At 42.3% G+C, this 15,721-nt stretch overlaps 2 protein-coding genes across 2 annotated transcripts in view; both read left to right on the top strand.

Moving 5' to 3' along the window:
* The window catches only part of EBPL (EBP like), a 44,357-nt gene that overhangs the window by 21,745 nt on the left and 6,891 nt on the right, over window positions 1-15,721 (top strand). The gene's annotated exons all lie outside the window — the stretch shown is intronic.
* LOC103124339 (small ribosomal subunit protein uS15-like) lies at window positions 12,014-12,924 on the top strand. The gene has a single exon (XM_016193422.2). The coding sequence runs from the start codon at window positions 12,034-12,036 to the stop codon at window positions 12,430-12,432; it is 399 nt and encodes a 132-aa protein (XP_016048908.1). The 5' UTR covers window positions 12,014-12,033; the 3' UTR covers window positions 12,433-12,924.

Here is a 15,721-nt window from a genome sequence, read left to right as displayed (position 1 = left end):
AAAAAGAAACAATATACGCATTATTGGCATACCAGAGGAAGAAAGAGAAGGAGAGGAAGAAAGCATTTTCCAGGCCATAATAGCAGAAAACTTACCTAGTCTAGACAACATCAAAGACATAAATTTCAAGAAGCCCAGAGGGTCCCAAACAGAATTAACCCAGACCTAAAGACACCAAGACATATCATACTTGGAATGGAAAGGAATAAGGATAAAGAAAGGATCCTGAAGGCTGCAAGAGAAAAACAAAGAGTCACCTACAAAGGAAAACCCATAAGATTAGAAGCAGACATCTCCATACAAACACTACAGGCCAGAAGAGAATGGCAAGACATCTATGGAGTACTCAATGAGAAAGGCTTTCAGCCAAGAATACTATATCCTGCTAGACTGTCATTGAGACTAGATGGAGGCATCAAAACCTTCTCAGACAAGCAACAGTTGAAGGAATCAACCATCACCAAGCCTGCCCTGAAAGAAGTTCTGAAAGGTCTCCTATAAACAACCAGACCACCACAAATAGGACATATATCAAAACACTCTAAAACTCTAAAAGAATGGCGTTAAAATATCTTCAATCTTTGATATCAATAAATGTCAATGGCCTGAATTCACCTATTAAAAGACACAGAGTAGGAAGATGGATCAGAAAATACAACCCAACAATATGCTGTCTACAGGAAACCCACCTAACTCAACAAGACAAACACAGACTTAAAGTGAAGGGATGGAAAACTATCATAAAAGCCAATGGCCCACAAAAAAGGGCAGGAACAGCTAATCTCATATCTGACATGATAGACTTTAAAATAGATAAGATTAAAAAAGATAGGAATGGACACTACTTAATGCTCAGAGGATCAGTCAATCAAGAGGACTTAACAATTATTAACATCTATGCACCCAATGAGAAGCCATCTAAATACATCAAACTTCTACTGAAAGAGCTACAGCAATATATAAACAGTAACACAATCATAGTAGGGGACTTCAACACCCCACTCTCTCAACGTGACAGATCATCCAGGCAGAAAATCAATAAAGACATAAGGGAGCTAAATGAAGAGATAGATAAACTAGAACTATTGGACATTTTCAGAGTCATTCATCCCAAGAAACTGGAATACACATTTTACTCAAATCCACATGGGTCATTCTCAAGGATAGACCATATATTGGGCCACAAAGACAGCATCAGCCAATTCAAGAGCATTGAAATCATCCCAAGCATCTTCTCAGACCACAGTGGAATTAAACTAACACTTAACAATCAACAAAAGATTAGTAACAGTGCCAAAATGTGGAAGCTCAACAGTACACTTCTTAACAACTTCTGGGTCAAAGCGGAAATCAAGGAAGAAATCAAAATGTTTTGAGAGTTCAATGAAAATGAAGACACAAGCTATCAAAATATTTGGGACACAGCTAAAGCAGTCCTAAGAGGGAAGTTCATAGCTATACAAGCACACATTAGGAAACAAGAAAAAGCACTAATAAACAGTCTGATTGCACATCTTAAAGACCTAGAAGAAGAACAACAAAGGAACCCTAAAGCAACGAGAAGGTCAGAAATCACTAAAGTTAGGGCAGAAATAAATAACACTGAGAATAGGAAAACCATACAAAAGATCAACGAAAGTAAATGTTGGTTCTTCGAAAGAGTAAACAAAATCGACAAACCTTTAGCCAGACTCACAAAACAAATAACGGAGAAGACCCAAATAAATCAGATAGTAAATGAAAGAGGAGATATCACAACAGACACTGCAGAAATTCAACATATCATGCGAGGCTTCTATGAACAACTATATGCCACAAAGCTAGAGAACCTGGAAGAAATGGACAATTTCCTAGATACCTACCAACTTCCAAAACTAAGTGAAGAGGAAGTGGATAACATGAACAGGCCCATCACAGCTAATGCAATTGAAACAGTTATCAAAAATCTCCCCAAAATTAAAAGTCCTGGACCAGATGGTTTTACAAATGAATTCTATAAAACCTTCAAAGAAGAACTAATACCTCTACTTTAAAAAGTCTTCCAGAAAATTGAAGACACTGGAATACTCCCTGCCAGCTTCTATGAAGCCAACTTCACCCTGATACCAAAAGCAGACAGGGACACAACCAAAAAAGAAAACTACAGAACAATATCTCTGATGAACATAGATGCGAAAATACTGAACAAAATTCTAGCTAACCGGATACAGCAGTATATCAAAAAGATTGTCCATCATGACCAAGTGGGGTTTATCCCAGGCATGCAAGGTTGGTTTAATATACGTAAATCAATCAATGTGATCCACCACATCAACAAATGCAAGACCAAAAACCACATGGTCGTATCAATAGATGCAGAGAAAGCCTTTGACAAAATACAACATCCCTTTATGATCAAAACACTACAAAAAATGGGAATAGATGGAAAATTCCTGAAGATAGTGGAGTCTATATATAGCAAACCTACAGCCAACATCATACTCAATGGTGAACAACTGGAAGCATTTCCACTCAGATCAGGTACTAGACAGGGATGCCCACTATCATCATTACTATTCAACATAGTGTTGGAAGTTCTTGCCATAGCAATCAGGCAGGAGCAAGGAATTCAAGGGATACAGATTGGAAGAGAAGAAGTCAAACTCTCCGTATTTGCTGATGACATGATAGTATACATGGAAAAACCTAAGGAATCTAGCAAGAAGCTTTTGGAAATCATCAGGCAATACAGTAAGGTGTCAGGCTACAAAATTGACATTCAAAAGTCAGTGGCATTCCTCTATGCAAACACTAAGTTAGAAGAAATTGAGATCCAGAAATCAATTCCTTTTACTATAGCAACAAAAACAATAAAATATCTAGGAGTAAATCTAACCAAGGAAGTGAAAGACTTGTATACTGAAAATTATGAGTCACTACTCAAAGAAATTGAAAAAGACACAAAGAAGTGGAAAGATATTCCATGTTCATGGGTTGGAAGAATTAACATCATCAAAATCAATATATTACCCAGAGCCATCTACAAATTTAATGCTATCCCCATCAAGATCCCAAGCACATTTTTTAGGAGAATAGAAAAAATGCTACAAATGTTGATCTGGAACCAGAAAAGACCTAGAATTGCCAAAGCAATCTTGAGAAAAAAGAACAGAACCGGAGGCATCACACTCCCAAATCTCAAACTGTATTATAGGGCATTTTCATCAAAACTGCTTGGTACTGGAACATGAATAGACACACTGACCATTGGAATAGAATTGAGAGTCCAGAAATGAGCCCCCACACCTATGGACATCTAATCTTTGACAAAGGGGCCCAGACTATTAAAAGGGGAATGCAGAGTCTCTTCAACAAATGGTGTTGCAAACAATGGGCTGAAACATGCAGAAGAATGAAACTGAACCACTGTATTTCACCAAATGCAAAAGTAAATTCCAAGTGGATCAAGGACTTGGATGTTAGACCACCAACTATCAAATACTTAGAGGAAAATATTGGCATGACTCTTTTCAGCATTAATTTTAAAGACATTTTCAATGAAACGAATCCAATAACAAAGAAGACTAAAGCAAGTATAAACCTATGGGACTATATCAAATTAAAAAGCTTCTTCACAGCAAAAGAAACCACTACCCAAACCAAGAGACCCCTCACAGAATGGGAGAAGATCTTTACATGCCATACATCAGACAAGAGTTTAATAACCAACATATATAAAGAGCTTGTCAGACTCAACAACAAGACAACAAATAACCCCATCCAAAAATGGGGGGAGAACAGAATATTCACCACAGAAGAGATCCAAAAGGCCGAGAAACACATGAAAAAATGTTCCAAGTCTTTGATTGTCAGAGAAATGCAAATCAAGACAACAATGAGATATCACTTCATTCCTATGAGAATGTCATACATCAGAAAAGGTAACAGCAGCAAATGCTGGAGAGGGTGTGGGGTCAAAGGAACCCTCCTGCATTGCTGGTGGGAATGTCAATTGGTTCACCCTCTGTGGAGAACAGTCTGGAGAACTCTCAGAAGGCTAGAAATGGACCTACCCTATGACCCTGCAATTCCTCTCCTGGGGATATATCCTAAGGAACCCAACACATCCATCCAAAAAGATCTGTGTACACGTATTTTCTTGGCAGCACAATTTGTAATAGCCAAGACCTGGAAGCAACCCAGGTGTCCAACAACAGATGAGTGGCTGAGCAAGCTGTGGTATATATACACAATGGAATACTACTCAGCTGTAAAAAATGGTGACTTCACCATTGTCAGCTGATCTTGGATGGACCTTGAAAAAATCATTTTGAGTGAAATAAGTCAGAAACAGAAGGATGAATATGGGATGATCTCACTCTCAGGCAGAAGTTGAAAAACAAGATCAGAAAAGAAAACACAAGTAGAACCTGAAATGGAATTGGCATATTGCACCCAAGTAAAAGACTCTGGGGTGGGTGTAGGTGGGTGGGGAGAATACAGGTTCATGAAGGATGATAAATGACATAGTGGGGGATTATTGTTAAATGGGAAACTGGGGAATGTTATGCATGTACAAACTATTGTATTTACTGTTGAATGTAAAACATTAATTCCCCAATAAAGAAATAAATTTAAAAAAAAAATCTCTGTCAGAGCTGGGCAGACACTCAACGGAAATTCTCGGGAAATTGGGAGGATGTGGTTGAGGTCTGCAGGGCTCACAAAGCACCCTGCATTCCTGATACTATGGCCTAGCCAAATAATCATTGTTTTGCCTGAAAGATCCCCACCCATTCCCTTCCTTTGATCTGTCTTCTTTCTACCCTTAAGACCCTCCCTGCCTGCAGGGTACTATTAATCCTACCAGTTAAAACCCTCACAACAGTTGCTAAGGAAGTTCTACCTTCCCAGCCCACCTTTCCCTTTCCTAGCCATTTCCGTTTCTGACTTGCCACTTCCAGGTCTGCCCTTTAAAAGCCTTGGCTCTGTCCTGGAGCTCAGCTTCCCCAGAGACCCACCCTACTAGGGAAAGAGAGAGGCAGACTGGGAGTATGGACCGACCAGTCAATGCCCATGTTCAGCGGGGAAGCAATTACAGAAGCCAGACCTTCTACCTTCTGCAACCCACAATGACCCTTGGTCCATGCTCCCAGAGGGATAGAGAATGGGAAAGCTATCAGGGGAGGGGTGGGATATGGAGATTGGGCGGTGGGAATTGTGTGGAGTTGTACCCCTCCTACCCTATGGTTTTGTTAATTAATCCTTTCTTAAATTAAAAAAAAATTTAAAAAAAAAAGCCTTGGCTCTCTGATCAATGAAGGAATTGCATTGCCTTGCTTCCATGTATTTGGCTCCTGAGTCATCTCCCTCGCGTTGCTGAGTGAGTAGCAGTCCAGGCTGGCTCCGGTCGAGTTCTTTCCAACCTAGAGAGTGTGCGCTCGGAAAGAGGCACCCCCACGCTAGCCTGGCAAAAAATAACAATGGTTATATATAGTATCCAGTTATTAATCCATTTTTTTTTGGAGGGGTTAACTAGCAAAGTTTGGGTTGAGTTGTTTTGGTGAGATAGAGACCAGAGCATCCACTCAGCTCTAGCATACTCAGTGCTGCAGGTCAAACGTGGAACCTCAGTCTTGCAAGTCCTGTGCACTACCACTGAGATATTTCTCTGGCCCTTTAAATAGCAAATAGTCATAGTTAAGCAATAGAGGAGATAATGCCAGAGGCTTGATGTGCTAGGAATGGCAGATCCTGCTTTTATTACCTGCCTCTACCTGACCCCCTCCTTGATTCTCCCTCTTCCTTCTCCTCCTCTTCCTCCTTTTTAAATCAAGTACACATTTTATTTACTAAAATAAATATATTTGTTTCATGAAAAAGACCAGGTCACTGCTCTGAAATGCAGCACAATCTTGAGCCTCACAGGTGCAAGTTCTATGCTCTAGCCACTGAGCTCTCTTCCCAGAACTGTATTTCTTTGTTCAATTTAGGAGACCCTAAATCTCATGTTGTAAGGCCTGAAAGTGAGATACTGTACTGTGTGTGCCTTGACATTTGCTGAAAGCAAGGGGACCTCAGGTGATATAACTTCAAGTGCTTACCCTACCTTCCTTCTGAATAAAAAGTCCCTGGCAAACCACAATTGCTGTTGCAGGGACTGGGCACAGTACCTGTGTTCCTGTGTGTGGGCTTCAGTTCCCTGCCAGCCCTCAGAATTACTCAAAACCAACCCTTCCCTCTCCTAGGAACCAGTGTTCGCTTCAGCTTCTTGTTACAATAAAAATGGCTTCTCACAGCCCTCCCTTGTTTGTTCCGTGTGCAAGTTACCCTGTAGGGTTGTAGTGTCCTTCTCACCCAGGATGTGAGTGTAATGTGACTAATAAATGACCATTGACTTCATGTAAGCTGGGAAGTCCTTCAGTGGGGTGAAGATTAAGTGATCAAACCATCTCCTATTCTTAGACTGGCTTTAGTGTCACATGTTCCCTGTCCTCATACTCTTACTATCACTGACCACAGTAGATGAAAGTGAACTTCTTGTAAGCAACATTGTGTCCTGGTTACAGCTGTTTTTTTTTTTTTTTTCTGCTTTGCGTTTCTACTTTTTTTTTTTTTTTTTTTAACATGCATAACATTCCCCAGATGGTTGGTGGGAATGTCAATTGGTCCAACCTCTGTGGAGAACAGTCTGGAGAACTCTCAGAAGGCTAGAGGTGGACCTGCCCTATGACCCTGCAATTCCCCTCCTGGGGATGTATCCTAGGGAACCCAACACATCCATCCAGGAGGATCTGTGTACACATATGTTCTTGGCAGCGCAATTTGTGATAGCCAAAACCTGGAAGCAGCCCAGGTGTCCAACAACGGATGAGTGGCTGAGCAAGTTGTGGTATATATACACAATGGAATACTACTCAGCTGTTAGAAATGGTGACTTCGCCGTTTTCAGCCGATCTTGGATGGACCTTGAAAAAATCATGTTGAGTGAAATAAGTCAGAAACAGAAGGATGAATACGGGATGATCTCACTCTCAGGCCGAAGTTAAAAAACAGGATTAGAAAAGAAAACACAAGTCGAACCTGAAATGGAATTGGAGTATTACATCAAAGTTAAAGACTCTGGGGTGGGTGGGTAGGTGGGGAGAATACAGGTCCATGAAAAATGATGAATGAAATAGTGGGGGTTGTATTGTTAAATGGGAATCTAGAGCTGTGTTTTACAGAGCCAGCACAGAGCCTTCTATCTGCTGTAAAAGATGGGAATTAAAGAATGAATAAGGGCCAACAAATAGTTACTTGGATAGTGTGCTACTTTGCCATGTGTGCAACCCAGGTTCAGGCTTGGCCCCCACTGCTTTGGTATTGTGTGTGCTCAACTGGGTTTGCACCTGCTCGGCCCCCTCCCCAACTGTTTTGCTGGATTCTTTGGTACTGTGATTTCTTTCACTATTTGAAAGTCATTTGGAATGGCAAAGCCCTTATGGTGTGTGTGTGTATGTGTTGGGGGGGTGGGCATGGGAAGAAAGGAAGGAAAAAAAAAATAAATGAATGGTGGTGTTTGTGACTACTGAAATACCCCATGAATCTCTTAGCTCTGAAAACATTGGCTTTTTTTTTTCCTTCAGGATTATTGCTGGGCCTCGGTCAAATCCACTCCTCCTGGTGGCCATTTTCCCCTTTCTGTTGCCCTTGTTGTTGGATAGGACAGAAGAGAAATCAAGAGAGGAGGGGAAGACAGAGAGGGGGAAAGAAAGATAGACACCTGCAGACCTGCTTCACTAATTGTGAAGTGACCCTCCGTAGGTGGGGAGCTGGGGGCTCAGCATTAGCATTTTACTTGTGATCTTTCCTTAGATTTTTAAAAATATTTATTTATTTATTCCCTTATTGTTGCCCTTGTCATTTTATTGTTGTAGTTATCATTGTTGGATAGGACAGAGAGAAATGGAGAGACATGGGGAAGACAGAGGGGGAGAGAAAGAGAGACACCTGTAGACTGACTTCACTGCTTGTGAAGCAACTCCCCTCAGGTGGGGAGCTGGGCTCAAACCGGGATCCTTATGCTGGTCCTAGTGCTTGGTGCCACATGCACTTAACCTGCTGTGCTACCGCCTGATACCCGCCCTCAGATTTTGGATGCACTAGATGATATACTTCACCTACTGTAGGAATGTTTAAATTTAGTAAACTGAGGAAGTACTTTATTATATTGTATCATCATTAGTAGGGGGTCAGCTGTGCCTGGCCTATATTTGTATCTGGCCTTTCACAGAAGCACTTCTCTGCTATCTGTGTGTTATCTCATTAAATGGCTAATCCTGTTTACAACCAGGCTTTTCTCTGGTGATGGCCTTCCATTACTAGCCTTCATTTCTACTCCTTAGAATCCTACCACAGGCCACTGTGAGACCAGAGTTTTGGGTTTTCATTTATTTATTTAAATATTTATTTATTCCCTTTTGTTGTCCTTGTTGTTTTTTTTATTGTAGTCACTATTGATGTTGTTATTGGATAGAACAGAAAGAAATGCAGAGAGGAGGGAAAGACAGAGAGGGGGAGAGAAAGATTGATACCTGCAGACCTGCTTCACCGCCTGTGAAGTGGCTCTCCTGCTGGTGGGGAGCTTGGGGCTCGAACAGGGATCCTTACTCCGGTCCTTGCACTTTGTGCCACGTGCGCTTAACCCGCTGCGCTATCGCCCGACTCCCTATTTATTTTTTTAATATTTATTCCCTTTTGTTGTCCTTGTTGTTTTTTTATTGTTGTAGTTTTTGTTGTTGTTGATGTCGTCGTTGGATAGGACAGAGAGAAATGGAGAGAGGAGGGGAAGACAGAGTAGGGGAGAGAAAGACACCTACAGACCTCCTTCACTGCCTCTGAAGTGACCCCCTTGCAGTTGGGGAGCTGGGGGCTGGAACCCAGATCCTTGCGCCGGTCTTTGGGCTTTGTGCCATGTGCAAACCCAAAGACCCGCTTAACCCTATGCTACTGCCTGACTCCCTGAGACCAGAGTTTTGTGTTACTCAGAAAAATCAGATAGCTTAGCTAATTGTTGATCACTCATACCTTTTCTTTTTTTTTAAAAAAAAATTTTTTTGTTTTGTTATTGGATAGAAGCAGAAGGAAAAGGTAGAGAGTAGAAGAGACAGTCCTGCTTCACCACTCATGAAGATTTCCACCTGTAGGTGGGGATAAGGGGCTGGAACCTGGGTCCTTGTGCACTGTAATGTAAGCACTTAACCAGGTGTGCCACTGCCTGGCCCCACTCATACCTTTTATAAATAATGTGGACTAAAGTATTGAAAGGGAAGTGGAGACCTTCATTTTTTTTTTATCTGATTATTGGAGATCTTGGATCCCAGATGCATTACTTTGATAGAAGAGATAAAAAAAAAAAAATGGGGGGCCAGGCAGTGGCGCATCAGGTAAGTGCACACACTACAGTGTGCAGGGATCTGGATTGAAGCCCCTGGCCCCCACCTACAGGGGGAAACCTTCACAAGTGATGAGTGAAGCAGGGCTGCAGGTGTCTCTCTGTCTCTTTCCTTCTCTACCTCCCCCTCCCCTATCAATTTCTATCTGTCTCTATCCAATAATAAATAAAGGATTAAAAAAAAATGAGGGCCAGATAGTTGCACACTTGGTAGAGCACACACCTTACACTGCATGAGGACATGGATGCAAGCCCCTGGTCCCTAGCTGCAGAGGTGAAGCTTCACAAACTGAAACAGTACTGCAAGTGTCTCTCTCTCTCTCTCCTTTTCCCCCTTTCCCTTCAATTGCTCTGTGTCTTTACCCTAAATAAATAAATAATTTTTTAAAAAAGAAAAGATAGTTGTACTGCATTAAAGCAAAGGACTGGGGAAGGAGGAGGGAAGGAAAGATGGAAGAGAATTGTGGGGTCTTGATGCATAATCAAATTGTACTCATATGTCAGTGACTGTACTGTAAAGCATTAACTCCCCCTCAATAAAAAAGAGAAGAGAAGAGATATAAAATGAAGAAGACAACAACAAGGGCAACAAAAGGGGGAAAAATGGCCTCCAGGAGTAGTGGATTCATGGTGCAGGCACTGAGAACCAGCAATTACCCTGGAGGCAAAAGAAAGAAAGAAAGAAAGAAAGAAAGAAAGAAAGAAAGAAAGAAAGAAAGAAAGAAAGAAAGAAAGAAAGAAAGAAAGAAAGAAAGAAAGAAAGAAAGAAAGAAGGAAAGAAAGAAAGAAGAAAGAAAGAAAATGAAGAAAGGGGAGTCGAGTGGTAGCACAGTGGGTTAAGTGCAGGTGGCGCAAAGCGCAAAGACCGGCTTAAGCATCTGGTTTGAGCCCTGGGCTCCCCACCTGCAGGGGAGTCGCTTCATAGGCTGTGAAGCAGGTCTGTAGGTGCCTTTCTCTCCTCCTCTGTCTTCCCCTCCTTTCTCCATTTCTCTCTTTCCTATCCAATAACGACGACATCAGTAACAACAATAATAACTACAACAAAAAAAACACAAGGGCAACAAAAGGGAATAAATAAATATTTTTAAAAAAGAAAAAAAAATGAAGACAGGAGTCAGGTGGTAGCACAGCGGGATAAGCGCAGGTGGTGCAAAGCGCAAGGACTGGTGTAAAGATTCCAATTCGAGCCCCCAGCTCCACACCTGCAGGGGAGTCGCTTCACAGACGATGAAGCAAGTCTGCAGGTGTCTATCTTTCTCTCCCCCTCTCTGTCTTCCCCTCCTCTCTCCATTTCCCTCTGTCCTGTCCAACAACGACGGCATTAGTTGCAACAACAATAAATACAACAATAAAACAAGGGCAACAAAAGGAAATAAATAAATAAATATTTTTAAAAAGAAAATGAAGGGGAGTCAGGTGGTAGCGCAGTGGGTTGAGCACACGTGGCACAAAGTGCAAGGACCAGCTTAAGCATCCTGGTTGGAGCCCCTTGCTCCCTACCTTCAGGGGAGTCGCTTCACAGGCAGTGAAGCAGGGCTGCAGGTGTCTCTCTTTTTCTTCCCCTCCTCGCTCCATTTCTCTCTGTCCTGTTCCACAACAATAACATCAATAACAACAACAATAGTAATTACAACAATTCTTCTTCTTCTAGCGTTTGCCCTTCTTCCGTAGCCAGTCAACAGCGTCAGGTTGAGCCTGATGTAAAGTTTCGAGACCTCCTTTGAATCTGGAGAGGTGGCAGTCGTTGACTATGTGGGTCATAGTCTGTCTGTAGCCGCAGGGGCAGTTCCGGTCGTCTCTGGCTCCCCAGCGATGGAACATAGCGGCGCACCAGCCATGGCCTGTTTGATAGCGATTGAGGAGGGCCCAATCATAACGTGCTAGGTCAAAGCCGGGTTGACGCTTGCAGGGGTCTGTGATGAGGTGTTTGTTCTTTACCTCAGCTGACTGCCAACTCTGTTTCCAAGAGTCTGGAACAGAGAAGTTCAGTGTAGGCGTAGGGGACCAGATTGGGTGACGAGACGTCAAGCGTTGGACAGGGTGGGCGAAGATACCTGCGTATATTGGCAGGTCCGGTCGAGCGTAGACATGGGAAATGAACTTAGATGATGCCGCATCCCGACGAATATCTGGCAGGGCGATGTTGCTAAGAACTGGCAGCCATGGAACTGGGGTGGAACGGATGGTTCCAGAAATTATCCTCATGGAGGAATATAATTTGGAATCGACCAAGTGGACATGGGGGCTACAGAACCATACTGGGGCACAGTATTCTGCAGTGGAATAGCATAATGCCAGAGATGATGATCGTAGTGTGGAAGCGCTCGCGCCCCATGAGGAGCTGGCCAGTCTTGCAATGATGTTATTCCTCGCGCCCACCTTTGCTGCAGTTTTTATGAGATGTTCGTGAAATGACAGAGTGCGATCGAGAGTAACGCCAAGATAGACTGGCTGGGCTTCATGCCGGATTCACATAAAAAACAAGGTCAACAAAAAAAGGAATAAATAAATATTAAAAAAAAAAAAGAAAATGTAGAAAGAAGAGAAGGGCAGAGAGGAAAGAAAGTAAAAGAAGAGGGGAAAAGAGAGAAGAGGAGAGGAAGGGAAAGGAGGAAAAGATGGGTCGCACGCACGCTCCCAGGAAGGGTCTGTCCCAGTCAGCGCTGCCTTACCACCGCAGTGTCCCCACCTGGCTGAAGCTGACTTCTGACGATGTGAAGGAGCAGATCTACAAACTGGCCAAGAAGGGTCTCACGCCCTCCCAGATTGGTGTGATCCTGAGGGACTCCCATGGTGTCTCTCAAGTGCGCTTTGTGACGGGCAGTAAGATCCTGAGAATCCTGAAGTCCAAGGGACTTGCACCTGACCTGCCTGAGGACCTCTACCACTTAATTAAGAAAGCTGTTGCCGTCAGGAAGCATCTGGAGAGGAACAGAAAGGATAAGGATGCCAAATTTCGTCTGATTCTGATAAAGAGCCATATTCACCGGTTAGCTCACTATTATAAGACCAAATGAGTCCTCCCCCTCAACTGGAAATATGAATCATCCACAGCCTCCGCCTTGGTTGCTTAAATGTGCGTGTACCCAAACAATAAAAGCCTTTAACTAGAAAATAAAAGAAAGAAAGAAAGAAAGAAAGAAAGAAAGAAAGAAAGAAAGAAAGAAAAGCAAGGAGGAAGAGAGAAGGGAATGCTTTAGCCTGTGCTTGCCATTCTGATCACCTCTAAAATGACCTTGTGACCCCAGGGTGTTTTCTAGAAGAAACCATTCTAGTAATGGAATTTGGAAAGATGTCTTAGGATAAGCCTGCTGCTCATGTATCAGGAATTGAACTCAGTGCTTCTGGCATGGAAAGCATGTACCCTAACCACTGAGCTACGCCCATGGTACCAACATTCTTGCCAGTTTCATTGGTCCCCACTGTTTTTGTTTTCACTTATGGAAGACAAAGAGGAAGAAACAAAAAAAAAAAAAAAAAGAAAGAAAAGAAAAAAAAAAAAAGAGGAAGAAACAGCGTAGCCCTGGAGCTTCACTTTGTGCCATGGCAATTCCATGTGGATTTGAACCTGAGCCATGTGTGTGACAAGGCACACTCCCCATCCTGAGATATCTCTCTGGTCCCTCAACATTTCTTTTAGAAATTATTTAGGTTAGGGGCCAGGCAGTAACATAAGCAGGTTAAGTGCACATAGTGCTAAGCACAAGGAGCCTGTGAACCGGCTCCCCAGCTGCAGGGCGATCGCTTCACAAGCCGTGAAGCAGGTCTGTAGGTGTCTATCATTCTCTCCCCATCTTCCTCTCCTCTCTCAATTTCTCTCTGTCCTATCCAACAACAGCAGCAGCAACAACAATAACAACAGCAACAACAACAAGGGAAAAAATGACCGCCAGGAGCAGTGGATTCATAGTGCAGGCATTGAACCCCAGTGATAACCTTAGAGGCAAAAAAAAAAAAAATTATTTAGGCTGGAGACAGGTGGTGGTGCATCCAGTTAAGCACATATATTACAATGTGCAAGGAATCTGGTTCAAGGCCCTGGTTCCCACCAGCAGGAGAGAAACTTTTCAAATGGTGAAGCAGTGCTGCAGGTCTCTCTCTCTGTCTCTTTCCCTCTCTGTATCCTACTTACCTCTCGATTTCTGTCTCTATTCAATAAATAAGTTAAGCTAAGGAGATAGTGCAGTCTGTTACAGCACAGAACATGCATGCCTGAGATCCTAGAAATCACAGGTTTGATCTCCAATATCATATTATGTTGGAGCTGAGCAGAACTCTTATCTTTGTCCTCTTTCATTCTCTCTCAAGAAATAACTTTAAAAATCTTAAATGTGGGAGTACAGCGGTAGCGCAGCTGGTTAAGTGCACGTGGCGCAAAGCACAAGGACCTGCGGAAGGATCCCAGTTCAAGCTCCCAGCTCCCCACTTGCAGGGGAGACCCTTCACTGACAGTGAAGCAGATCTGCAGGTGTCTTTCTCTCCCCCTTTCTGTCTTCCCCTCCTCTCTCCATTTCTCTCTGTCCTAACAACAATGACAATAATAACTACAACAACAATAAAAAACAAGGACAACAAAAGGGAAAAAATAATAAACAACTTAAATGTATTTATTTTTGCCTCCAGGGTTATCACTGCTCTTGGAGGACATATTTTTCCTTTTTTGGATAGCACAGAGAGAAATTGAGAGAGGAGCGGAAGACAGAAATGGGGAAGAGAAAGATAGACACCTGTAGACCTGCTTCACCACCTGTGAAGTGACTCTCCTGCAGGTGGGGAGCCAGGGGCTCAAACTGGGATCCTCACAAGGGTCCTTGCACTTCATACTATGTGCACTTAACCTGGTGTGCCACTTCCCAACCCCCTTAAATGTACTTTTTTATTTTTATTTTATAAGAGAGTTCTCATTTTATGAGGAAGAGACCAGAGAACCACACCAGTATATGTGGTGCCAGGCATCACATTAGAGACCTCATGCATCTAAGTTCTACACTGTACCTGCTAAGTGTCCTCCATTGCCACCCTATGATTTCCTTAATAACAGTTTTCCCACATCTGAATTGTATTTACAAGTTTTGTTTGTTTGTTTGTTTTTGTTTTTTACCAGAGCATTACTCAGCTTTGGGTTATGGTGGTGCAGGGGATTGAACCTGGGACTTTGGAGCCTCAGGCATGAGAGTCTCTTTGCATAACCATTATGCTCTCTAGCCTTGCCTATATTTACAGGTTTTATATTGAGTTTTTGTTTGTGTGTGTTTATGTGTGTGTATGTGATACTGGTGGTCTAAGACAAGGCCTCATCCATGCAAAGTGTGTGCCCTGCCACTGAACTACACCTTAGCATCCCATGGAATTAGAATAAGGAATTATGATGCACTTCCCAAAACAATTGTCAGTGGTTATCTTTGCAAAATAACTTTTAATTAATTAATTAATTAATTTTATACCAGAGCGTTGATTAGCTCTGGCTTATGGTGGTGTGGGGGATTGAACCTGGGGCTTCAGAGCCTCAAGCATGAAGTCTGTTTGCATAAGTATTATGCTATCTACCCCACCCTCTTTGGAAAATAATTTGTCACACTAATTTATAAATAAACTACTTGTATTGGAAAAGGCAGAAGGGTAGAAAGAACTTTGGGAATAAATTATTATACAAATAGAACATGATATTGTTGTTATGTCAGGTGGCAAATGTGTTTGTCATAGAGTTTTTTTTTCTGCCTCAGGGTTATCATTGGGGCTCAGTGCCTGCTGGGGGCCAGCCCCAGCAGGTTATTAGGGTATCCTGAAAGAGGAGGGGCATTGGTGAAGAATGAGTGATGAGTGAGTTGATGCTGAATCAAGCTCAAGCAGACATCTCTGTCATATTCAAGCAGAACTTTATTTTATTATTCTTATTTATTTATTTTTAGATTTATTTATTTATTCCCTTTTGTTGCCCTTCTGTTTTATTGTTGTAGTTATTGTTGTTGTTCTAGATGTTGTCATTGTTGGATAGGACAGAGAAATTATTCATGAGAAAGATAGGTGGAGAAAGAGAGTGAACCAGACGTCACTCTGGTACATGTGCTGCGATATAACTTGTAACCTCATGGTTGAGAATCTAATGCTTTTATCTACTGTGCCACTTCCCAGACCACACATTTTTTTTTTTGAGAAGTCTTTTTTTTTTTTTTTAATATTTATTTTATTTATTTATTCCCTTTTGTTGCCCTTGTTGTTTTATTGTTGTAGTTATTATTGTAGTTGTCGTTGTTGGATAGGACAGAGAGAAATGGAGAGAGGAGGGGAAGACAGAGAGGGGGAGAG

The sequence above is a fragment of the Erinaceus europaeus genome, chromosome 7 (genome assembly GCF_950295315.1).
Source record: "Erinaceus europaeus chromosome 7, mEriEur2.1, whole genome shotgun sequence".
Taxonomy (NCBI): Eukaryota; Metazoa; Chordata; class Mammalia; order Eulipotyphla; family Erinaceidae; genus Erinaceus; species Erinaceus europaeus.
This window is presented reverse-complemented; position numbering and strand designations above follow the sequence as displayed.